Raw genomic sequence first — 26,616 nt, forward strand, 5'->3', positions numbered from 1 at the left:
TTTTTAAAATGATAAGTTAATAATAAGTAATAATATTTAAGATGAGAAACTCAAGATATATATTTGACTAATTAATCATTCCAACGTCCATAATTTCTAAAAGTAAAATAGAATTGATTTTATTCACCTAGATATAGTCGATGAAGAAACAAAATACAGCATGACCGCTGATTCCACCTGGAAATGTCCGCTGGATCAACAGTGTTTAAAAAAACAAGAATACGTGAGCGAAGATCGGAAGAAATGAAAACATGTTGCTCTTGAAGCGAGGAGGGTAAACAGGGCGATATATGAATAATGTAAGGAAGTTCTAATGGGGGTAGTCAGCTCTTTTACCTATCTACATTACTAAATAGTCTGTCTGCCCCGGCCATTACTCGGGGTCCCAGCACATATTTCGGCTTTGAATAATTTCGGAGGTTCTTGCATAAATTTCCAATAAAACAAGAGCAGAAGAATATTAGATGTAAAATAATTAGACGATCATATTATCATAATTTCGTCGACGGAAAATGACCGGAAGGAATGGTTAAAGGTTATTTGAACTTGAAGATAATTTATTTATTTGTTCAAGACCATTAACGATTCCAGGAAATAAAAACTCTTGAAGTGTAAGTTTTAAAAAATATCAAGGGGCAAAGGTGATGTGCCCACTTTCAGGCGAACGGGACTCATGAATACAATTATGCCACAGGAGGGATCACGAAAAGAAAGACTTCGGAAAATACATAAGAGAATATCCAGTTTCAGATATGAATATATGGAAGAAAATAACAGAATAATATATTGTTTTATAGGTGGATAAACAGGAATAAATATATAGAAATGAGGGTCATGCTAAAACGATGGACTAGCCTCCTATATTCCTATAACATGTGAAACGCTCATCTCAACCCCAGAAAAAATTACTCGCATTCCTGTATAGGTCAGACTTGTCGATGAAACATTTTCTGGGAGACCACTAAACAGTGATGAAGATTTCATAAAATAGATGAAAATTTATTCAATTGTTTTGTAAGAATAAAATTGTTACCGTGTATTGCCAGAAAGGAAGTCTGGAATAAACCAACAAAGGAAGATGGCTTAAAAAAACCTTATTTTTGAATGTTAATGAAAACCGCAAAGCAGTATTACTTTTACTTAAATATGACACAGACAGCATCCACTATATGATGACGCTTTACATTGGTTATTACAACACAACTTTAAAGTATACATTTTTCATATACTTTCCCAATTATATCTAGAAATAATTTTATTAGAGGAAGTATTCCAAATGAGACAAAGAGAAGTTGCACAGACAACGGCTATTCAGGGTAGGTAACGAAAGATGATGGGAATCATCGTTCATGGCCAGAAGCAATATGGCTTGAAAGTCCATTGATTTCATTACAAATTTCTTTTGGACAAAATGTAAGGGAGGCATTCATAGGCGTAGTGGTGGTTTAAATGCGGCTTCAGTTTTGTAGGTAAAAGTATACTCAACAATTTTTGTACAATGTTTGAGCAAGATACTTTGTAAATACACTTAAAAGTTTTCTTCGTGTCGCCAATTGCGTGCATCCAGTTGTCTGTACGTTGAAGAGGATATTCAACATCTTATCTTCAGTATACCTCTATTTGTTGCCCACACTGACCATTCACTGATAAACAATCATTGAAGCATATTGGATAATCCTTGTAGTCATTAAATATTGATAATTTTTTATAAAATTTTCGGTTTAGTATGTTGACTCCTGTTTTATATTACTACCTGAAAATAAATCGTAATAGCAACTGAAAAATGCGGTTTTAATTCGAACCAGAAATTTCCTAATTCCAAGTTATTACAGCTATACCCAAAATAAAAAAAAAGATGAAAAGCTATTTTAAACACCAAGATATTAGTTGTCATCAGTTATAGATTTAGCGATAACGAATTCCTTGGAACCATAACCTTCAAGTTTACAAGAAAGTTGCTGCCTCATCGAGATCGCTATCAAACGCGTAACTTGGCGGAATGTGCCAGCAGACAGTTTAGTATCACCCTCCACTCAACCAAGTCTTAAGATTCTTCGGCTAATATCGAGCTACAATCTTGAAATTCTGTCAACTGATATACACTTATAACTTATATAAGGGGGCGTTGCTCAGTGGTAAGACAATTATTCTGTTACTGTAGCCGTGAGTCAATCCTGAGGGTTCGGGAGCCCCCCGGGATCCACACATCCTTATAATGTGGGAACCCTAGATATGAGAAAAATATGGAGGTTGAGCGTGATTCAGACCAACTCACCTCCTTGTACAACCGCAGGTCTATTAACAGTACTACCTTACCAAGTACTGCTGGACCTCTAACCCCTAATGTGTTGTAGCGGTACAAATTTATTATTTTTTATAGCTTAAATACAAATACTTGAAAAGTACAAATGATACAGATATTTTATAAGTACAACATGACAGAATACGTTTTTCTCAGTCTAGAATGTTTTTTTTTTTTCTGACAACGAATACAGTTTTTTTCCAATTTAATTTTTGATTATTCAAAAATTTATTAAATTTTTTAATTAGCAAACATTTTACTGGCCTAAAATTAATACAAAGTCCTTCGTAAAATCCTTAATGCTCCTTACTTTGTCACAAATCAAGTCATTCATCAGGAGCTCGATGTCCCATATGTTGCCGATTTGGCCAGGACCAGATACAAATCCTTCCATGATAATTTTCCTAATCCACTTGTTTCTAACCTGGCTTCTCCTTCATTACCTCATAATCCTCCTAGGCGTCTGTAAAAAAGATGGCCTCTTGAAATGTTATTTGAGTTCTATCAATGGGTAGATTCTCCACATGTTTGTATCATGTCACTATGTCACCTATAGCAAATTTACTTGTATATTCTTATACAGTTGTAAATAACAATAAATAAATTATTTAAAAAACAAAACAAACTTAATACTGAAATAATGATAATAATCCGGGAAAAGTATAGAACCCCTCTTCTTTCTTGCGATGTAATGGCTTTGTACACAATGCCAGTGCACTGTATGAAAATTCCAGGAAACCTCAATTTTGTTCCCTTGCTAGATACTTGCAAGAATAATACTTTAGTATTTTGCCATGTAAACGTTTATGTTATATTAACAGTTCACAAGTATTAGAAGACAGATTCACTTCGTCTTCACAGTTCGTCTCGTATTCTGTCTTTTAAAGACTCTAGCATTCATTCGTCCATTACTCTATCCAATTCCTTCACATATAATATAATAATTCAATTATAATAATAATTTAAAGAAGATTAGAACAAAAAAACTTTATATGTGAAGACATCCCATTTTTTTCAGATAATTAAACGAACTACTGTCAATTCTACTAATGTTCATTCTCATTTTCTTTTTATTAAAAACTGAGTATAGTTACCCCGATGGCCAGTCACCCCAGCATCTTAAGATATGATACAAACTAAGTAAAAAAGTTAACAAAGAGCTTCTTATATCATATTAAAATTACATTTCCTCTGTTAATACATGCATGCCTGTGCTTATAATACTAACCCAACTAGCCCAAAAAATGACATAAAATGCAGGATTTCTTGAAACCCATGACAGGCGTTTCTTTTTACCCAATTTGACATTTCTGGCGCCCGGGGCGCGGCAGCAGTGGAGTAGTAGCCACTTCTACCAAAAATAAACGATTTATTCTTTACATTCCCTTATTATACATAGGGGCAGGAGAATATCCGGCCAAGTGGTCAAATGGATATTCCTCTGAGATAATGTTGAGGAAGAAGATTGCTGAGAAATAATGGACCAAGGAAGAAAAAAAATGTCCATAAACCTTTATTTTAGTGGATTATGTGTCCTACTATTTGGTGAAATAGTCAGTAAGTTAATAATAAATTGAATTTTGGAATGTTAAAGGGTTTGGTGTATTACACTATTTCTGACTGAAACCGTAATCTTACATAAAAACATTGACTTCTGTTAGTTAGATTTTTTGCAGCATCGTAATTAGTAGAATGGGTAAAATACAAAAATAGAAATAACATTTTCGTCATAAAATAAACTCATTCTAGTCGTAACTATCAATATTTTTTTAATATGAAAAAATGAGGCAACTTTAGTTTTTCACATTTTCAGAAAACTTCAACATACCTCTGGAAACTTCAAAATTGCAGCTTATGTGAAAATTTGTTTTCGATAGATTTCTTCTATTGTGATTATCCTACATATTACATGTATGAAAATGTGAGCTTTTCATGTCATTTTCATAAAAACTGCAGGTTATCGAAATAATTGTATATAGCATGTATTATATATACATATATATACAAAAAACTAATAATTCTAATTCATGACATCGAATTCGCGCTTCCCCTCTAAAATAAAATTAATGCGGAAAATTAGGCCTTAAAATTCCTTAACTATTCCAAGTCTTTTAGATTCAGTAGAAAACCTATTAACACACATCTCAAGAGTATTGATAATGTCAATGGAAGTGTACTGAATGATATTATTACAAGAATCAGTCGCAATAAATATAAACTTGGAATGATAAGGACTTGAGATTAAAATAGATACATGTTCCGGTTGTGGGTTCTAGGAATGTCACATTGGAGAATCTAGTCACCCTATCAACCATATACCCGTATTGATTAATCTATAATCAGTTTTGCATCCAAACATTGATAATTTGTAAATGAGTAGCTTAGAAATCCTAGGTTTGATAGAAATTTGTCTAAAAAGCATTGGGTGAATACCGCCAACCCATTTCGTAAGAGAGCGTCCCATATATAAGGTCGGTTTTAAAACAATTAAAAAGCTTTCGTTGTGCAATGCAGATGCCGCTAGGATCGATTCCAGATTTTTTCGACGATGTTCTTCATCACAACAGTTAAAACTGAATTTTATTCTACTTTTTTAAAAAATATTTCTTCGATCCCCAAAATGTTGACATTCATAATAAATATAAACACAAATTTATTGTTTTGTTTTTATGTTGAACATATACACTATACTGATCCACTAAAATAAATAATTATTATTGATGGAAGCACACTATTTTTATATTGTAATGGTCAAAAATCAGATACTTCTACCATTGCCTGCCTGCAGATCCTACTTCAACCATTTTGAGATTTATTTATGATATATACATTATTTTGTCGTTTGAATATAAATTTATGTAATAAATTTTTATAAGTTTGATAAAAAGTTTTGACTGAACCGAAATTTAAACAGCTTTGAGTGCATTTTTTGTTGATATTTTCTATACATATTCTCCATATACTCTTTCCATACGATATCATATTAATTGAGTTTAACTCGGCTTCATTTTACGGATCTTTGTGGGCTGTTATAATTTTTTGAATTCATTATAAAAACGTATCAACAATAAAAAGTGTATTTAATAAACTTTCTCAATATAATAAAATTTCTCCATTATAAACCATTATTATTAAGCATATCCATGAATATGACCTAGAAGATTCATTAGAACACCTTATTAATTATAAATTTTGTCATTATAAAATTTATGAAAAAAAAGGAAACATTTTCTTAGAGAACCCAATTATTTTAGGTGATGTACCCCAGTTCCTATGAGAGGGCTTGACACTTGACCAAGCAGGAAGCCTTAGAAGTTCTGTAACTAATTCTCTTAAAGGACGGGCCACGATTGTCGATACCTTACCTATCGATATATCAATTGGAAATCTACCCCAGTCTACTCTATTCTCTTATTATTTTTTATATATATTCAATATTATCTAAATGTAACAGATTAATAATCGGGACGATGAATTATTTTTTTAGGATCAACGTTATTTAATAGTAATGCCCAGTAGGAACTAAAAGAAATTTAAAGAAAAAGAAAACATATTTGTGGTTCAGGATTTTTATGATATAATTATATAATTCGTAATAATAAAAAAAAAACTGTTTTGACATCGATTAACAGACAAAACATTTTAAAAATCATTAATTAAGGGGTGAATTTAGGCGGGAGGTAAGCAATTTCGGAATTGAAAAATAACAAGCATTCCTCCTCACCTTTTACCCAAGCTCGCTTTTATATCCTCATCAATTTTGTTTTTTGTAGTCACCGTTGGCCCTACATACCTCTCTACCAGTTAAAATGTATTTCATCCTATATTGCGAAATTTAGGATTTAAATGTATTTCATACCGAAATTGCTGTCTTTTTTGCTGCTACCCACATATTTTGTTTTATCCCTATTTACTTTAAGACCTAGTTCCTTCCAATATTTTATCAACGTAGTTGTTGTATTTAGTTTATAGCTTCCTCGTCCTAATCCAATCATCAGCATACCCAAGCACTGGTATTTTAGCGCCTAAAACCTTTTTCGGCATACATCAAATTTCAAGGCCATTGTTGAAAAATCCGTACTTAAATTTTTTGTATTTGAAAGCGAAATTGAGATACATGTTTTACGAGTTATATAGCATTATGAAATATATAGCATTTATCTTCGAAAATATACAAAATACACTTTGGATGATAATTTTGAAAAGGAACGTCGTTTCAAGCATAGCCATATAATATAAAACCAACGCAACTGGCCATTATGGCTTTTCACACACGCTTCTCAGGATGATAAATAAAATATAGACAATTAACAACAGTTTACAGTGAACGAGAACAGACCTTTAAAGAGTGTTACAATGATTGCCCATAAATAAGATTTAGTAGTTCATGAGACAAGCACTTGAAGGCTGTAACTAACTACATTCTATTTATTATGAAGTGTTCCTAGCACTTTATAATAAGCCACAATGTTCTTAATACATGCAACACGTATAAAATCCCCGATTAAGCTGGGACAAGCATTAGCTCTTCTTTCCTTTTAGGGAAGATTACTTACAAATTAAATTATATCCTTTTTTGCTTTAAATTAATTGAAATTTTATTGGATAAGTGATAATCAAAACCTTCCAAAAGTATTTAATGTCTATTGTTTTTATATGATTTTTTACTCCAATCGAAATGAACACAATGGAGCCTTTCGTAAATAAGCTAGTACTTGAAGTAGTAGCGGCACAGAGGCCTAAGAAGCCTATTGTGGACCGTTCGATACCCGGCCGAGGCAACCCTTCCCAGTCTTAGCAAACCTCCACATCATTTCTGGCCTGATTAGTTCACGCAGTTGGATTCAATGGTACAGTTACTGAATAGATAGGGGTACCTTTTCGGCTTCACTGACATCACTGATGTGTAGAAGGTAGGCCTAAAACCAAAGTCCTTAGGCCTACCTTCTACGCCATAACCCCTGAAACTCAGGTCGTAACGTCGACATGAAATAAATAAATATTGTTTTGTTTATTTATGTTGTTCTTTGCTGACCGCACCCCCCGACAAACTTCTCCAATCATAAACAAATTTGATTTATTTTCTGATTAGTGCTGTTACTTTTCCAATTGTGAACCCAGTAATTTTTACTAACATTAAATGGCCTAGGTCTACATATATTATCTCTTTTGAAAAAAAACAATCTAGATGAAAGAACAGGTCAAGATGCAAAATTGTTTAATTTCAGAACCCAAATCACCATTTTTATAGTAGTCAACTCCTGCTAATTCGTGGAATTTAGTGGTGTGATTGCCATGCATGGCCTGAGTTCCCATATAACCCGCATTCAAAAAGAAAAGTTGTGGAAACAGTAAAAAATTGATTCCTAAAAAAATATGTCATTAAAACTACAAATAATTAACAATAAGAAAAAATAATAAATTGTTTAAAATGAATATAATTGTATGTAAATAATATAAAAAAAACAAACAAATTAAACCTTTGGTTAGAAAACACTTGTAGGTTAGGAGTTGATCATTTTATTATACCCAAACTATATAGTACAGGACTCGAAGCACAGGAAATAGAACATATCTCGGCAAATTTTCTGTTTGTATACGGACTTCAATAGATCAGATGTTGGACTCCAGGACCAACTGGAGTAAGTAGTTTATGACCACGTGACTAAGCCGAATTATTACTTGATGGTACTGGTATTTGGTAGGGGGAACAAGTCCGGCAAGTGGGCCTGATGGTCCTTTTTGCCAACCCCAGGCGGCTACCTAGGTTGCCGCCGCGTACTAACCAAGGTGGAAGTGTCAAGATTGATTCCTCGGGACCGCCGAAAAATGAATGTTTAACTGCCCCAGAAGGGAATCGAACCCACAACGTTCCGAACCGAGCGCATTGGGACCTGCGCCCCAACTCGCACGGCCGTCACGCCCCTTTCCTTGATGGTACTCATTCAACGCATTATTCAATGTTCTTCCATTTGTTTTATTATAACGTTTTCACTAAGATCCATCGTTTTGGATTAATAGGCAAAAAACCGAAAGACATAAAATTTCCAATTTTTAACTTTATGGAACAAATTATTGGCTTAGTAACCGTTTAAGGATACGCAGAATGAATTTCCGTCGTAAGTTTGGAAAACTCAGTTTCAGGAAAAATTGAAAAGAAAAATACGTTTTTTGTTTACGACGATTTACGACATACCACTTGACCGAGTAGTTATGTTATTTGATGTTTAATAGTTTATAACGCAACTTTCACCTTATTTTATGGATCGAGCTCAGGTCGAGAGTCAGGTGGCTTTTAAGAACCTAGTGTAGTATTTTCTTAAACTAGCTAGTCATTTTGCCACTAAGTACCTCTTTTTTGCTTGCTTAAACCACAGGTATTTGTAGAATTCTTCTAAAGATAGGTAACTCGTGGTTTCTCTTGAACTAAGTTGTAAAAAGCAACTGACTTTCTTCCCTCAAGTAACAGGTCCCTTGTTATTGCATGTCCCTGCAGGTCGTCAATGTAGAGAAACTTTTTGAGGATGACTTTGTAGTAGTCTGACAATTGATATTCCATCTCGCTGCTTCACAGGATATACGAATTTTCTTAATAAATTCTCCAACAAATTTTCAGAGTTTCAATGTTACCACAGGACTCTATCATACCAGTGCTTCACGATTAACCAGAAGTTTTCTAAGGATATTAATATCTGGGTGAATTTCTTGAAAATTCAAGTACCCCAATTGACCAACAGTGTGGTACAGAATCAAAAGTTTTTTTTGTAGTCAAGCCATTAATATAATTTGTCATTGTAACTTTGAATTTCTAACTAAAAAAACTAACAAAAACAGAAGATATTAAAAGCAACTGGAAAAATATAACAATTAAAAAAAAAAGAGATAATTTAATAAACCTCTTGGAAATGATCTTAATAGGTGTTAAATAGCTATGTAACTGTGTTATCAGTTATTTGTTTGGAACTTAAAATAGCTTTATCTCCACAAGGAAGAAACCTTGCCTCATTGCTTTCATCATCAGTCTCGGCGTTACATACTTCAGTTCTAACGTCTCGTACACTTTATGTATGAGGAAAAACATTTTAGTATTTCTAAATAATTTTCAAAACGTGTAAATGAGATATTTATTTTTTAAATACCTCGCGTTTTAAAATAAATCCGGAAACACCACATATATACTATTCTACAAATTTAACACGTTATTTAGAAAAAAAAATCAACAAAGAAAGTTTAATTTAGTTCGGATAATAGAACAATAGATTACATTAAAACGATCTTATTATCGACTTTGTTGGTTGACAACAAGTAAAATTGGCAACCAAGAAAATACACGAGTAAAAGGTAGATATATAAATCTATTATTAAAAATGAATAGAGTACAAAAGTGACTACATATAAATAATAATATAATATATATAAGTAAATAGCGAGAAAAATTAACTCCTAGAGTTAAAATTTTATTTTCTAATACATCCCCCCTGTATTAGAAAATAAAATTTGGTACAATTAACTCATCAGTTCGGACCATCCTAACAAACAATACTAAATTATAAAAAAAAAGTTATAATAATTAGTTTTACAATTGTATTGTGAACTGTAAACATTTTTGTGACTTGTAAGAACTAATGTGCCTGTACAATGATCATATATAATTCCTAGAAGTCCTGTTTTGAACTTCATGCATTCATTTTTGAAATGTATTCACTCTTTAAGTCCTGTAACAACTCCCAGGTTCATCACAACTCTCAGAATTATGCGGAGTTTACTTGTTACTAATTTTTTGAAATAGTCTACTATATATTTATAGTATAGTATACTATATATTTGTCTAAGAAAGACCAAAAAACCATAAATCTTAAAGAGTTTCCAGATTCTAACGTGGAATCATTCTCGCTCAGGATTTGATAGTAAAATGCAAAATAACATTCAAAATGCAATTATAATTCTACAAACTTATTTTTTTTAAATTCTTTAATATATGAGACGTTTTCAAAGCCAATCGTACCTTGACAGAGGAGTAGTATCGAGCCAAGCGTCAAGTATCGATATAAACGTCAGACGAAGCCACGATATCTCCATTAGATAAGGAAGCAATTGATAATCTTATAGTGTGCTACAAAGATAAAGGTGGTTTCTTTGTGGTAGGATATCGTTACTAGCGGTATCTCATCGCAGTACTATCCTTGGCTGCACCGCAACATCTCGATACAGTACTGATATAGTGCCCTCAAGCCTTATCTGTATTTTGAAATCGCGCATTTGACAGCCTCTTGTAAAATGTCATGATGAATCAGCGAAAGTGCAAACCGCATAAGATGCAGCACTTATGACGTGAACATATTTTATAAAAAATCCGGCACATAAATTGCACCATTACTGCTGCCTAACATACATAAATATATATGTATGTATCATGTACAAAAAAAAGAAAAATACCACACAAACATAGATCTCATTATCAAAAATTTAAAAAAAAAGTTTCACTAATAAAACGGTAAATAAAATATCTTTTAAAATAGTACTCCTTTTCTCAGAGAGTATTTATTACTAATTGTTTATTCTTGATTGGCTATTTTCAGTAAAATAATACATTGCAGTTGTTCTATAATATTTATTTTCGACATAAAATTATTCCATTGGGCACACATATAATTCCGGTATAACTAGAACTTATGTAAATAAGTACAATAAGGCATACTAAAAAAAAATTAACATAATCTTAAAGACCATTTTCGTTTTAGACGTAAAAAAAATGAATGATTAATAAATCATTTAGAATCATTTTCTTAGGACTTTCAGAATTTTTTAGAGAAGCCCTTAGAATGGAGCATTAATTTTTATTTTTTTAAAGGAATAAAGTTTTTATTTATTTACAAATTATCAATTCTAATTTTTATGGTGAAAATTTTGGATCGAAACTAATCATCATACTAACAATAGTTGCAGAATCAAATTTTATTTCCTTTTATAATCTTTTTTTTCAATCAAAATACTATCAAAACCGACTTTATAACGCCAACATTCAGAGACTATGTATGGACCCTTTAAATATGTATAGGTTGCTAATTATAATAGCAACCTGGGGGAAAATATTTGTGGAAAAGAAGTAAATAAATAATTTTGACCAAGTTTCTAAATGTCGCAATCCCATAACAAAATTCTTAGTACTTTTATTAGTATAAGTTGTTAATTTATTGTTAAATTACCTCTGATCTAAGTATATCCTTCCGGAGCCAGCTTTGGACTTTGCGACTATACATGTAGATACAACATTGAACTATAATAAAACAGACTAAATCCCTACTTAAACAAAAACAATTTTTAAGATAAGGATCCTCAACGATGTGAATACGATAGCTAATGACTAGTTCCTTCAGTCACATGTAGAGAGCGAAGGTAACAAAACCTTTCGATACATTTTCATACCAAAGAGAGTGATAAGAGTGGATGAAGAGAGAAACTTGTTTAAGATGGTTCAGTGCTTATATCCAGACTTACAAGAAGATGCCGTATCAAACATAGTCGGAAAAATCAGTAAAGGATTAATTAATAATTTTAATTAAAAGGGCAGGACAGAATCACATATGACTTTTTATTAGATATAAATGGTGAACATGGGTCGTCGATCAGTGACATCAACATTAGAGAAAGGCCGAAAAACAAATGAGTTTTTCAACACTAATTGTTTAACTTGGATTAAATCAAATCTATCCAAACACTGGATCAAATTAAACGGATACTGAATTCATTAGCTTTTACCAATTTGTAAATTCGTAAATTCAGTGTAAGTAAATAACCCTAGAGTTCGAAACACTTTAAAATAAATAAATCTATGGTTATGACATTTTCTAAAATTATTTAAAAATATTCCAAACAAATTACTCTTCTCAAAATGTAGCTGTGATGGTAACTTCAATAATTGTAAAATAGCAAAATATAGGAACTAAAGAATTCTAAAAACTAATAATCAAGTTAAAGTCAAAATGACTTGATAAACAAATATTATGCAAGAACAATAAAATTATATGGAAAAATAAGATGAGGTGGTTATACAATATATTGGTTTAAAACACCAGTATTTTTTTGAGTTATATTATTCGAATTCATACTTGGATTGTATATTTAGTTTTCTTTGCTTATAACATGAAAAAAATTTGTGTTTAGAAATAATGTTTATAGGAAAGGGACATGACACCCGTGTGGGTTTGGGCGGAGGTCCCAGAGCGTTCAGTTCGGAACTTTGTGGTTTCGATCCTACCTATGTCAATTAATATTTATTTCTTGGCTGTTCCGCCAAATTAATCTTGACACTTCTACCTTGGTTAGTACGAGGCAGCAACTCTGGTAGCCAGAGATTGGAAAACGGGACCACGAAACGAGGTCCCCGTACCAGACTAATTCTCCCCATTAGATATTAATACTAATAATTGTTTAAATAAAATAAATTTATAATTTCGGCCATCCTCAAGCACAATCTTAATACAATTTTAGGACCACATTAATTTTTAAAAATTAATTTCATATGTAGTAAAAATTAACTATTAAAAGTTTTAATTTTTAATTTAATATGAAAAATTGACAAAATAGGACAATTGTGGACTGAAATAAATGACCTAGGCAGAATAGACTGCATAAATGTTTTTAAAATGGGGTTCTAAAATTGTATTAAGATTGTCCTTGAGGGTGGCCAAATTGGCCGAAACGTCGGACTTATAAAGAAAAATAAATTGTTTTGAGATTAAAATTGGATAAAATTTATTTTATTTAAACAATAATGACCAGTCTCAAGAAAGTGTAAAGATTATGTATAATACTAATAATGTTTAAAGAAACTTTCTTAACCAGCGAAAAAAAAAAAAAATGCAAAAGAATTACACAAGTTACCAGAATTTTTCCGATATTCAATGTTTTTACAACAATGTGTAAATAAACATAAAAAATTAACAGTGGTAGTCTTTAATTTGTTTCCCAATTAATTTGGTTAAGTCATCGCTAAATATATTAATGCTCTACTCATAATGTTTCTATTCAGTAACTTAATAGCAATGACAGAGAAGCCTACTTTACTCGAAGCATCTTTTAGTTTTTATACACTTAAACAAATTTAATACGATCAGCGATATTATTTTTTTTATTGTACTTAAAAATAAAATAGATTGGTAAATGAGAACCTTTAAATCAAAACAGAGTAAAGGCAGAAAATAATAACATTAAGCTTGCCATAAGAATAATGCTTCAAACACTTAGAATATGACGAATTAAAAAAGTAATAGAATATTTTACCAATCAACATCCAAACTGAAAGCAACCAGAAAAGATGTTAAATCCGATCATATATCACGAGATATCATAAGTGTTAAATTAATTTTGGACGGTTTTTATATTCCAACTAGGACGGATAAGCGGAGTCCTATTATTTATATAAAATTAATTATAATATATAATTGGTCGAGACAAGGTCATTTTTAATGACTAATGAATAGACGCTATCAAAATATAATTCAAACAGCCATAGAATATATAGATATCGATGTTGATTACTCATTAGTTGCCAAACAAGTGGATCGAGTTTTATTAAAAGCTGATTAGAAGCAATTGATTTAACCGTGATTAGGAATGATACAAGAGAGACAATAATCGGTCAATTGAACATTGATTAATTTAATGACCCTAACAGCTGAGGTAATAATATGCGACCCAACGTCACGTAATTGTAACATCAACCTAATTGCCACTCGGAGGGTAGTCGGCAGTCATAGTGTTAAATAATTCTAGTTGACACGGTGCTATGTAACGCTGTTATTGAAAGCGATAACACATCTTTTCTTATAGGATTGTATTTAGTATTCAATATAATCTAATAAATAAAATAATACAGTACTAATTTCGACGAAACTTTTTATATATAATAGTGTACTAATATAAACAGTAGAGGAGCAAAATATTTATATTCAACCGCTATTCGTAGAATAACGGCTAAATAAATTTTAAATTGTTGTTTTTGGGATTCATAAAAATGCTTTTTATGGGATTGGTATATAAAATCGTTAGGGATAATGGCGAGTATAATAAAAGTTTATTTCCTTCATAAAAAAATCAAATTAATAGGCCCTATACACACCGTCTGTAGGGTCCATATACTCCACATACATTGTTAACTATTTGTTTCAAATTTTTTCTCCTTATATTTGGCGATCGTTGCCATTGATGTATCTGCCACACACTATATTGTATTCTTAGTCTTACTTAGTAATCAAGTATATATTGAAAGGCACAAAATTACTTTAGTCTTAGATAAAATATAATTTTCAGTAATATTAAAGTCGAATTGTAACAGAGGATAATATTAAAAGTTCATATTTAAAGAATTTATTTATTTATTGTCATCAGGTTTACTCTCCAACAGAAAGGTTGGAATAATTGGAGGGTAAGTGGATGAAAGGGGTAGGTAGCTATCTAGCTAGTGTGAGGTACACTAACCTCAGAAATCCAATTAATAACTGAGATATAGAAGAGGCTAAGTACACTTCAAAACATAACTCCAACAAAAAAAAAAATTGAATTTTGTTTTCTTAAAATTTTCTATTTGTATCATAACCTCTTCATCCATTAAATACAATAAATTATAAAAGAAAAAAAAAACTTAAATGTGAAAAATCGTACAGTAAAAACTCAAAATGTGTAAAGCTAAGTATACAAGACACGAATCCTACAAAAATAATTTTAATTATGTAATTCATATTATTAATAGGTACGTAGAAAGTTTATCAAACCTTGTTTGAATCAAAATAAATTCACTAAAGACATACCATATTTGTGCAAGCATGCACAAAAAGTAAACTACATTAATTAAAAACATAAAATTATTTTTATGAATAAATAGCTAACTGTATTACTGTTTTTTTTTTACTATTACGAGGACTGGAAAACTCAATTTTAAACTTTTTAAAACTATCTCAATTTTAAGTTTTAGTAAAAAAAGTGTTATTTAGAAAGGAAAATCTAAAATATTTAAATTCAGAATTAAAACTTCAATGTTAGATTTGACATTTCTGAATCCCGAAATTTGATGTTATTACTGTAATTTAAAATTTCATCTTTAAATTTAAATACATCTGAAATAAATTATTAGATTATAATTGAAACATATTAAAAACAAAACTGAAAACTTAAACACTTAAACCAGCAAACATTTCTCCAAGTTATCAGCAGATCAAAAGATAGCATATCTCACATCATAAGCAATCTTTTCAAAATAAAGTCCGCAGAAGAATAAGAATCGCAGTTAATGCTCCTTGATTCATAAGAAATAGCCAATTGCATCGCGAATTACAAGTGGAGTCAATAGAGAATTATATCAAAAAACGGTTCATGAAGTTCCACTATCAGTTGCCGACAGTTAAAGGAGCAGTGACCTACAACCTGGGAAACCCAACCTCAACCCGAAGACTGAAGCCCAGACTGCTGCAGGACATTCTTTTATAAATTTTTAATAAATATAAAATTAATTCATAGTCACACTACCTCTTTTTACATATTATTATTATTCATTTTATTTATTCATTATTATTATTTATTTTTTCTCTCTTCCCTTTTTCAAATTAACTTGTTTCCTTTTACTATTAGAAGACAATTGTTTCTTTTATTTAAGTGTACCAATATCATTATTTTTTTAAATTAATTTTAGAAGCATTATTCTTATCTATTTATTTTATTATTTTTTTTTCTTTTAATAAGAACATTGTATATAGTTAGGGGTGTCATTTGTATGACTATACCCCCTCATAATCAACTGTTAAAAAAATGGATATAATATAAGTTATATCAACCATATAAGGCCCTGGTTTACCATGATCTGGTAAAAAAAATGTAAGCAGTATATCCCAATTAAGACTAGATAATTTTTTCTCCTTAAGCCATGGAGGGTAATTGAATCATGTAAATAAAATTGAATCATTTATAATATTTATAAGAATAACAGTGTTATAATAATTACCCTTTAACGTATTTAAATAGAAGAAACGAAACTAAGTAAGGGAAGTAAAATGGCGACGAAGGAGGGGAAGAAAGCTAGATAGGGATAGATGAGAGTATATAGAAGGGGCTATTAGCTTACAGGTGGTTTTATTCAAATTAAACCGTTTAGCCTCCGCTACCCGCCATTTTTCAATGGACCCCTCTCGATATGATCGCTACGCTTCTTCTTTTATGAGCCAGTTTATTCACTTACAAATAATTTGACGTTAACAGCATTAATAGGCCATTTAATAGCTAGTATTATAAGTTATAGTTTAGTAGTAATTCTAATTGAGTCATTCAGAAGCATTATTTACAAGTAAGAATTTAAACCTAGTTTAAACCAGGGTAGAGTTTTGCATGTATCTTATGAGATGTTTCTTTTGTACTATTATTAACAATAAAAAACATTATCAATAAAAAAAAAATCATTAAAGGCCGGTCACAGAGTCAACAAATATAGGCAAATCAACTAATAATATCTTTTCAGTAAAAAAATAAATATACTGTCGGTATTCGTTTATCCTCGGAGCAAACTAGTTCGAAGTTTTTTCATTTCGGAGCTTAGGCTATCTCTAGGCCAATTTGTCCGGCCAATGATGGATGTGCTAGAGTAGGTTTGAAATTAGATTAAACTTAATTCCGACTCCATCCACCAATTTTAAACAATGATAAAAACTGTATCACTACAATCCCATGAAGAGTCTTGGGTTTAGCGTTTGCTAAAGAAGTACTGTTTCTCGACTAACGGTTAAACAAGGAAGTATTGTGTTCACCATTAACGACGACCCGTTATACCTCACCGAGATAAAGGTACCCAGTTTATAGAGGGCTGGTGCGCCCCAGGAAGGTCTTCAAATGCTAGAGTCGATCCACGGTTGATGTACAAGATAAATGAATAAATTATAAATCACAGTCGAACGTACACGTGTGTCCGGAAGTTAGAAGACCAGGAACAGCACTCCCTAACAGAAAAAAAACATTCATATTTTAATAGTTTTTTTTTCTTCTTTTTTTTTTAATAGTTGTTAAAACCTTAATACAACTTAACCTGTTTGCTGTTATACGTTGAGAAAGGTTTTTTTAATATAAATTTTCAAATAGATTAAAAAAAATATATAAATAAGGCTGATAGGTAGTTAACTCTAGAGGTAGTTAATAATTTTCGATTTTTATGGTATACTTTTTGCGTTTTTCTAATTGATAGGGCCTCAGTCAACAATTGAAAATTTTCATAATGTGTATAATTACTTTTTTTGGATTTTTTTTTTTTTTTTATAATAGTCCAGATATAATATCTGAACCAAGTGCCTTAGGGATTTTCTTGTTGCAGACAAAACATCTTCGATTTGTCTTAAAATTGTCTTTTCACATAAGCAATTTATTATCTAGTTATCTATTCTCTCCTATTTTACTTTTCGTTGATGGAAATTTAGTATCTCTGTATTTTTACAATTTGTATACCAGTGAGTTCATCCGTATCTTCAGAAACTGAATTCCACAATTAAGAATCCGACGGAAATTCAGTGATTGTAAAAACTAAAATAAGTACATCGTTTCTCAGTGAAATTTATGTTAGAAGCATCAAATTTAAATTTGAGATTGGCATAGTTTAATCACACTCATCGATTATACTTAATAACCCTCACTTAGGTAACGAGGATTGCAGAGTCGATTCCGCCGATAAAAATCACCGCCCACAACGACCCATTTTCTTCCAGAAATTCCTTGGAATTTTTTAACAAATACCCGCTTTCGGAGAATTATGAGGTGAAGGAGGAATAGGGAAGATATAAACCCCAAAATAATTCTAAAACCCGAAAAGTAGGGACATTGAAGATTTGAAACCGACTTGAAGCTGTGAACTTCATGGTAAAGCATTATTCAAAAATGTTAATGTATTAAAAATTGCCTACAAACCCTATGTACAGAGGCCAGTCTCACAAAAATGTTGAGGAGAAGTTTAAATTTTAGGATTAAATTTTCCTAGCAGTGTTCCCGCTCATGAACAGCAAATCCACTATGTATCTTTAGTTCGAAAATTCTCTGACGTACTTATACTCACTCTTCTTGAAAAATCGTACAACTATCATATGCTCAATGATTTAAAAAAAAAAAGTTTGAACAGATCTTTTTTTATTAGCTGAATATAATGAACCCAATCGATTTCATTGTAAAACGATAAAATTTTTTTTTTAATATTATTCAAAAATAATACATACTTATTTTGAAGATGATATATCTTATTGAGGTTAGTGGATCAAAACCGAAAATAAGTTTCGTTGGAAACATTGACCATGTTTAATAAAACAAAGTATTTATCTACATATTCATGTCCCCAATATATATCTGCCACGGATCCCAAAAGGAAAACCACTAAGAATCCCCAAAATAAATCTGTGCCGGAATATTGTTTCCAATTGAAAAAGTATCTTATGATTAAAGTGATCAAACGGTAATGTACATGCGGGGTACGTTATCCTAGCTCGAAAGGCAAGGAAAATTCTGTTTTACCGACTTACACTCGATTTTACCGACCACCTGCCAATTACCTGAGAGACAGAAGCAAAGAAAAAATATTGATCATAAGCAGTACAGGTCGTCATGTTACATATTCTTCTCCTTTATGGTTTAATATTATTTGCTGAATAATTGACATGAATTGACGGTAAACCTCAACTAAATGAGCATTCTGATAATTTTTCAGAGTAGGTTGAATACCTATATATTATAAGCTATCAGATTGAGTGGCAAAGAATACTATAATATTAAGTGGACCATGAAGAAGTTATATGATATAAGACTAAATAAAACACACAAGTGATAGCAATTAACAATTAATTTGAACCAAAAAACCCATCCACCTCAAAAAATTACGTATAATTATGCATATTTTAGCAAGAGTAATCTCATAGGGAACCAAAGTGAGGGGAAAGAAGCGGACTTTTTTGCCATGTAACTAGATCTGAAGCAAGAGTTTCGCTACACCGTGACGTCTCGGGTGTCCAAGTACCGGAGCCAGATCTCCGCTATCTCCTCTACTTCGCTTAGTATAAATCTCTCCGCTCCTCTCGTCTAAATCAAGTGGGTGGTTAATAAGCATCAAGGATTATTCTCATAAGGTACTAAAGAATTAATATTAATCTGAATTATAATAATTCAATATTATAAAAAAGGATAGAAGTCATACATTTTATAAATGAAATCAATGAAGCACCATCAGCCATAGAACTTATACTAGAGGTAGATCAAGGATAAGCTTGACCCAACTCATTATAAAGTAAGGAGGTCTGAGACTACCAACAGGCATCAAGAGAATTATTTACTTCGCAATCAGGCTTTATGAAATGCTCAATAAAATAATGAATAATAAAACACTGCTGAATGATTTACAATCGCGAACGTAAGTGTTGATGAGTCATTTTAATCGTGTTAAAATGTAAATACTACTGTAGACAGAAATAAAAGGACTTAACTGAGGACAAGAAAAACGGAATTCAATGCATAAAAATAAATAAGTCAAAATTGTATATAAATGTCAGCCTTGAATATTGCATATTTCCAACCACTGCTTCTTCCTCTCAACCGCGAGAAGGATCAGGTACACTTATAGAGTCAGGACTTTTATAGACCGGCAGGATGTATAGAACCCACAGCTGACTTAACAGAAATAAAGTTTACTATCCATAACTTGGTTATGAACCTAGATCCGAGATGGGAGTAAAGTGCTTTACTGGAAGCCCACTTCAAAAAGAAATTGGAAGGAAGTAACCAACTGAATCAGATTAATTAATACGTTTAGAAACCAATTAAATACCAATACATATTGGTATATGTATAGGGAATGTGAAGATGGTCTAAAAATAATTTAATTAATGCCATAATTTCCAAAAAGCGTAATATAATTAACGGAGTGAAATATTAGGATACAATTGGATTAAAGATACTTATAAGTTATTTCTAAACAACACTCCAAACCGTTGCCTGGAGTATAAAGGATATTTCACCACTACACCATAGATAGTCCTATCTAAAAGTCAATATCATTCTAACCTACGTTTAATTAGTTCGTTAGGAAGAACGCTCCGAACTGTGAAGCCTAAGATCCTCTCAAGAGATTGCCCTGACAGGATCCGCAAGAGTTGGTGGAGTGCGAGGGGAAGCAGCGAGCTGCAATACATATGGATCCAGGGCACCCCTATCGACCCGGCCCGGAGGAGTTGCCTAGTGACAATTTTTCGGACAAGGCCTGAGGAAAGGTGTTGAGGGTTCGACTGGAAATCAATGCCCGCCGTGCCCCAGCATAGGATGCCGCTGAGGATATCGATTGGTTCCTGGAGTCGATACTCCAGCTGGGACTAATTGTTCTCCTCCTTCCTCTGTCACCTGTCCTTCCCCGGTGTGCTTCATTTATCAATCCTTTCATACTCACTATTCAGCTGTTTATATTTCTTTTATGTAGGTATATTTGGATCTGGAAGCGAAATAGGTTTCAACCAAGATACATTTACCCACCCTTTTGGATTCTTACAGGAATCCAAAAACTTGGTTTATTGGTGACTTAACAGGATGAAAAAGTCAATAGGGAACACATATAATGTTTTATATAAGCGACAATCCGACACACATAATTAGGTTACATTATGGTTAAATTTAAAAAAATAGCCGTTGAATAAAACTGATCAAGAAAAACAAATTAATCCACCTCAAAATTTGAAGTTTTATGATTGAAGAAACGAGGAATCCAAAAATCGACTTTCTCTGAAGCTACTGAACCAATCATTTTTTTTTATTTGGTACCAAAGTAGTTTCACAATAGATCAGAATTCGTTCGGAAGTTCATAACTTCGGAAGCAAGTGTTATGAAGAAAATAAACTTTATTTGGGCATAGCTTAAATAGTATACATTGTGTAGTTAATTATACATATAATAATTTTAAAGGTAATTTTAACAATTTCAGTAAAAACAACTCCGTAACAAACTAGTATATTTTTTTTTAATAATAAACTATTTATTTAAAGAAAACTTTCCAAACATTATGCTATTTCAGGATACTTTCTTAAACTTTCCTCGGACCAATTATTCTTCACAATACTTAATCGCAAAGGCATACGGAGTTCTTGATCCTTCAAAGAAAGCTGCCACGATTTGCACACATAAACAAGAACAGTGGAAAGTTTAATTAAAAAAATATTTATTTCATTGGTAGATCAATTTTCATCTTTAACCAAGAAGAACAAATTGAATGTAACTTCTATCACTTTTACGGGATAGAAATATATACAACTCGAACCCTTTGGAGCAAGAGATGGGCTAGCTTTTTCGAACATTGCTCTTAGTAGAAAATTTTATCTCAATAAAGTTAAAGTTTGAATTTGAATTTTCATTTATATTTTAAATAAATTACTTTATTTTTAAACTGAACTAAAAATCTTGGTTAGTTCCTAATTACATATGAGGGCCCAATTATGTTTTTCTGTTTTGAAAAACAACTCTTTTGTTTCTTCTATCAATTTTTTATCAACTATCTCAGAACTGCAATTTCATTTTCCAAAGAAAAGTATCATTAAATGATTTAAAACCAAAGTGGGTGAGTGCGGTTTAACGTTGAATTCTGTTGAAAGACAAAGATGCAAGTCTTTCATAAAAATCACTCAATGAAAAGCGTCCGATTAGAAACAATTATTTATTTTTAAAACCACTAAAATGAATAGATGACATTAGCTCAACAATTATAAACATATAAAAAGAGATTCCCCGGATATCAATAAGTTGAGTTTATATTATACCGGGTAAATAACCTGAAAAAATGATTTTCTTTTTTTAAGATTAATAGCTTTTTATTTTTATTGTCATTTTTTACTTCCATAGTTAAACTTTGAAGTTAAATAATTAATATATGTATATATAGTTGACCGTAAAGATTTAAATATAAGTAGATGGTCAGGGTCGCAGTAAAAAAAAGAAGAACAAATAGTTTTAAACCGACGTTTCGTCCCACTTTGCAGGGCTTCATCAGGGCTAAAAAGATACAAAAAAAAAGGAAACTGAGAATATTACAACAATAAGATACAATAAGGTAATTTAAGCTAGGATAACTTTTACATAATATTCATCCTAGCTTAAATTACCTTATTGTTGTAATATTCTCAGTTTTCTTTTTCTTTGTATTTTTTTTAGCCCTGATGAAGCCCTGCAAAGTGGGACGAAACGTCGGACATTAAAATAGTTTTAAACTATTTGTTCTTCTTTTTTTGACCGCAACCCTGACCATCTACTTATATTTAAATAATTAATATATCAATTATTCAAGATTAAAATATTGCGTAATACTAACTTCAGTTTTTAGAAATAACCTTCCTTAATTAAAACAAGGGACAAAATTAGACTTTACATCAACAAAATAGTACAAATTTCAAAATCTGTGTTGAGGATCAAGGAAGTCGTAATAACAGTTTATTGGTGGGGAGGAGCAAAATTTAAAATCTTACAACTTTGACCGCATTTCCGAACTCACAGGAGGTCTAGGGAGTATTTCCTAAAATATTTCCCAGCCATAAAATTTTTGGAAAAATCTACCTCGCTAAATAGCGTTTCTAAGAATGTTTGAGTACAATGACCTCTTTTAGTAATGTTTTATTACAGTTTTCAAAGTTTAAAGAAGGTTCTCAAATCTCAATCTTTAAGGGTTTTTAAATTATTGGATGAAGGGATGACACCCCCTTACTCTCCCTTCCACTGGAGGATGATGGCCAACGAAAAGACCACCTAGATAGAGGGACGGGAGACCCGAGATGTGGACCGGGTCAGGTGGCGAGTCTCCACTCATCTAGTTGAGCGGCCATTACTTCATCAAGGCTACAAATTGAGTTACATCCGAGATCTGTTCAATATGGATCAGAGCCTGCTTTGATTACTCATGTTTGCACAACATGTTCCACCAGCCTCTTCAGCCCAGAGGATACACTAACCATAAAGGGGTAAGTCTTCAGGAGGATCGAATCCTAATTCACGTTTTATAAAACCATTCAAGTCTAACAGATCATTAAAGTACCCTGATATTTTGGCCTCGATGAATATGTACGTGTACACAGTAGAACTGTGTTATATAACCGATAATATATCTATAGAATATAATAATATATAATAGAAATGTTATATAACCGGAGTAATCACGGATAGGGTGTTGATGCAAAATTCTTTATAATAATGACGTTTATTAAAGTAGTGAGCAAATATTTGTCTGATGGAGATTACTAATTCCTTCCTTTTACCTATAGTAACTTCTCAACTAATTATTCAAATAAACTCACTTTGTTGAATTGAAATGAAATAAAAATGGTGAAAAAAACTTAGGGTTATAACATAAGAAAACATTTAGAACCGGTTTCACCAGTCACCGTTTAACTAAGATTTGTATAAAAGTGTTCAAGAGTAAACTCCGGTATCTTAACGATCTGTTTCTGGATTGTTAACTAGGGAAATTAAAACTGAGATAACTGTCGGTAGATTCTGTTCTCAAAAATTCAATTCAGATATTGGTTGAAGTATATGATTATCACGTTTTCTGCTTTTTTCTTACATTTTTCACATAATAGCAATTTTTAATCAGTAAATCATAATTTATGAAAACAAATAATGAAATAATTTTTTTCAATTTAATTAAAATTTTATCCAGAGAAATAAATCATTGTTATTTAAAAAAACTACTACAAATAATGAATCAAAAGGCTGCATTTTATTTAAACTAAAATAACGTTAGTGAACTTAAAACAAACATAAAAATTACAAAGGGTTTTGATTTCATTGATTATGTTTTCTTATTACATTGAAATTGTTTTAGAATAAATATAAGCCAAAATTTCTCCCCTTGAGAGGAGGAAATCCTATTAGGATTAGTAAACAAATATAGCGGGATCATATAAAATGAAAAAAAAATGAAAGTGTTACAAAAAAACAAAAATTAAATTGTTAGGAAAAACTATTAGGATAATTTAACTCATATGAATATATACAGTTAGGACCATCTCATAATTTACAAAAAAAGTCTTGGCATGTAAAGAAAGATAAAAAAAATATTTATACGTATATTCAGAAACAAACTGAATGTAAGATGTAATTCAATCGATTCCGTATTTAAAATGTCTGGGGTATCCACTCACACAACTTTCTTTATAACTTTGGCTCTTGAGGTCAATACAATAATTCCTTGCGGCATTTTAAGAGGGAACTGAGGTGCATGGTATTGGGTATATAGGAATTATGTCTACTGTATGATGATTGGGCTCCCCAGGTTTCGAAATTTGAATTAAACAAAAATATTGAATTTTTGTTCCAAAGTGGATTTCCATACATTGTGAGAAAGTCAAAAAGTAACCATTTGAATTATAACTACACAAATGAAATAAAATATCACTATTATATATAATTTAGAAAACATAACAAAATAAGCATCCTATCTACAACTTGAAAATTATTTATCCCAAAATCCATTAATCGTGTAGTTAATTAATTAAAATATTACAGTGGTATCCAAAATTGCGATATTTAATATATTTTAAAATATTGATAGCTTATTAGTGAAAGAATGAACATTAAAATAGATAATTGTGCTGTTCCCTGATAAAACCAACCACTAAGTATGGTACTGACCCATGATTGTTTAAGTCTCAACTTAATTTCAACTGTTTTGTGAATTCTTATTACTTAACCGTTTCAAAAAAAAATTTTTCTTCACAAGTACGAAATTCGAATTTACATTTGTTCTAAAAAATTTTTTTTAAACCTTCAGTAGCAAAAACACAAACAATATTAACCAATTGGTAAAATATAACCTATTATCTACCAGAATTTAAATTTAATTAATCAATAAAATTATTGTGAATAATTTTGAAACATTTTCATAAACTGTAGAACTGCCTAAATTTGGTTTAAAAAAACAATATTTTTTTCCTCCTTCAATGACATATTGTACTTTTTTTTATTGTACTGCTTCTGTGGACATCATCTGTCATCAAATCATCAGATTTTTGTAATATAATTACTGTTTATATAATTATCTCGGAAAGGGAATTAATTCGATTATATTTTTTCAAAAGATCAAATAAAAGAAAGTTTAAAATATTATTATTTTACACCGACAGTACTTTTCTAAATGTGTAATGTATATGGTTCAAATAAACATACACGCGCGAACACGCACACTGAATATAGTATAAATTGTAATAATACATTACTAACTAAATAGATAATAAGCGTATAAAAGTTTGATGCGTACTCACGATGGGTAGGAGGACGGGTGTCGCTTCGCCGGCGGTAGTCCATCGTGGTTTTGGTCTCTGAAGTCTTCCCCGGTCACGGAGAGCTTTTCGTAATCTTGCCTCCTTTGGATTGTAAACGTAATCTGTAAATAAAAAAAAAAATCTCAATATTAATTGTGTATTATAAAGAATCACAGCATAGTATTCAATCAAAATTTAGCTGAAATGGTTGATACAATTAGTCACGTGACCTTTTTATTTTTACAAAAATTATAGAAACAATAACAGATAATAAAAAACTACATTATTGTAAATCTTCTAACTACAGAAATTTTAAAAACGCAAATGTAAAGCAAATCACCAGTTCCAGATTATACTTTACGAAATCTTACCACATAATATTTTGGTTCTCCAAAGCCAAAAATTATTTCAAATTTCACAAAAGAATAATAAATCCCATAATTCACCAAAGTTGTTATCATCAAACCGACATAGCGAATGACCTATTAGAGCATTCCTATTGTAAATAAAAAGCTTTCAAATGTTTAAACCGAAGAACCACACCAAGGAAACTTTGCGGTAAAATTATCTTCACAAAATATGTGGAATGAAAATATAATTTTTTTTACGTTTTTATACAAATATATCCTAAATTTTGTATACCTTTTAACAAATTAAGGAACTAAAGACTTCTGAATTCCATTTACCTAACATATCATAATTATATTTCATTAAAAATCTACATTGTCTCACCATTTGAGATTTTTAAATGAGTAGATAGGAAGTTTTTATTCAATCTTCCCAAAAAAGAATGACGAAGTAAAAAAAATTGGAAGGGAAATAAAATTAACAAAAAATTACTATATAACTGAAAACAAAGTAATATTTAAAGTAGATTTAAAATTTTTAAAATAAAATACAAACTTCATATTCAGCTTAAGTACTCAAAGAAGAAAGAAAAGCTGAAGAAAATTTCTGTTTTTCTTATCACCCGGAGAGAGTGATTTTTTTCTCATAAAAAAAAAAAAAAAAAAAAA

At 31.1% G+C, this 26,616-nt stretch overlaps 1 protein-coding gene across 3 annotated transcripts in view; it reads right to left on the reverse strand.

The window, feature by feature from the left end:
- Positions 1-26,616, reverse strand: part of LOC106679120 (transcription factor Sox-1b) — a 299,318-nt gene that overhangs the window by 42,797 nt on the left and 229,905 nt on the right. For all 3 annotated transcript variants that reach the window (XM_067051843.1, XM_067051842.1, XM_014418082.2), the window contains one exon: positions 25,601-25,722. In XM_067051843.1, the coding sequence (XP_066907944.1) occupies positions 25,601-25,722 (122 nt within the window). The remainder of the gene's footprint in view (positions 1-25,600; positions 25,723-26,616) is intronic.

Source organism: Halyomorpha halys, unplaced genomic scaffold (assembly GCF_000696795.3).
Source record: "Halyomorpha halys isolate HHAL.00 unplaced genomic scaffold, Hhal_1.1 Scaffold177.1, whole genome shotgun sequence".
Lineage (NCBI taxonomy): Eukaryota > Metazoa > Arthropoda > Insecta > Hemiptera > Pentatomidae > Halyomorpha > Halyomorpha halys.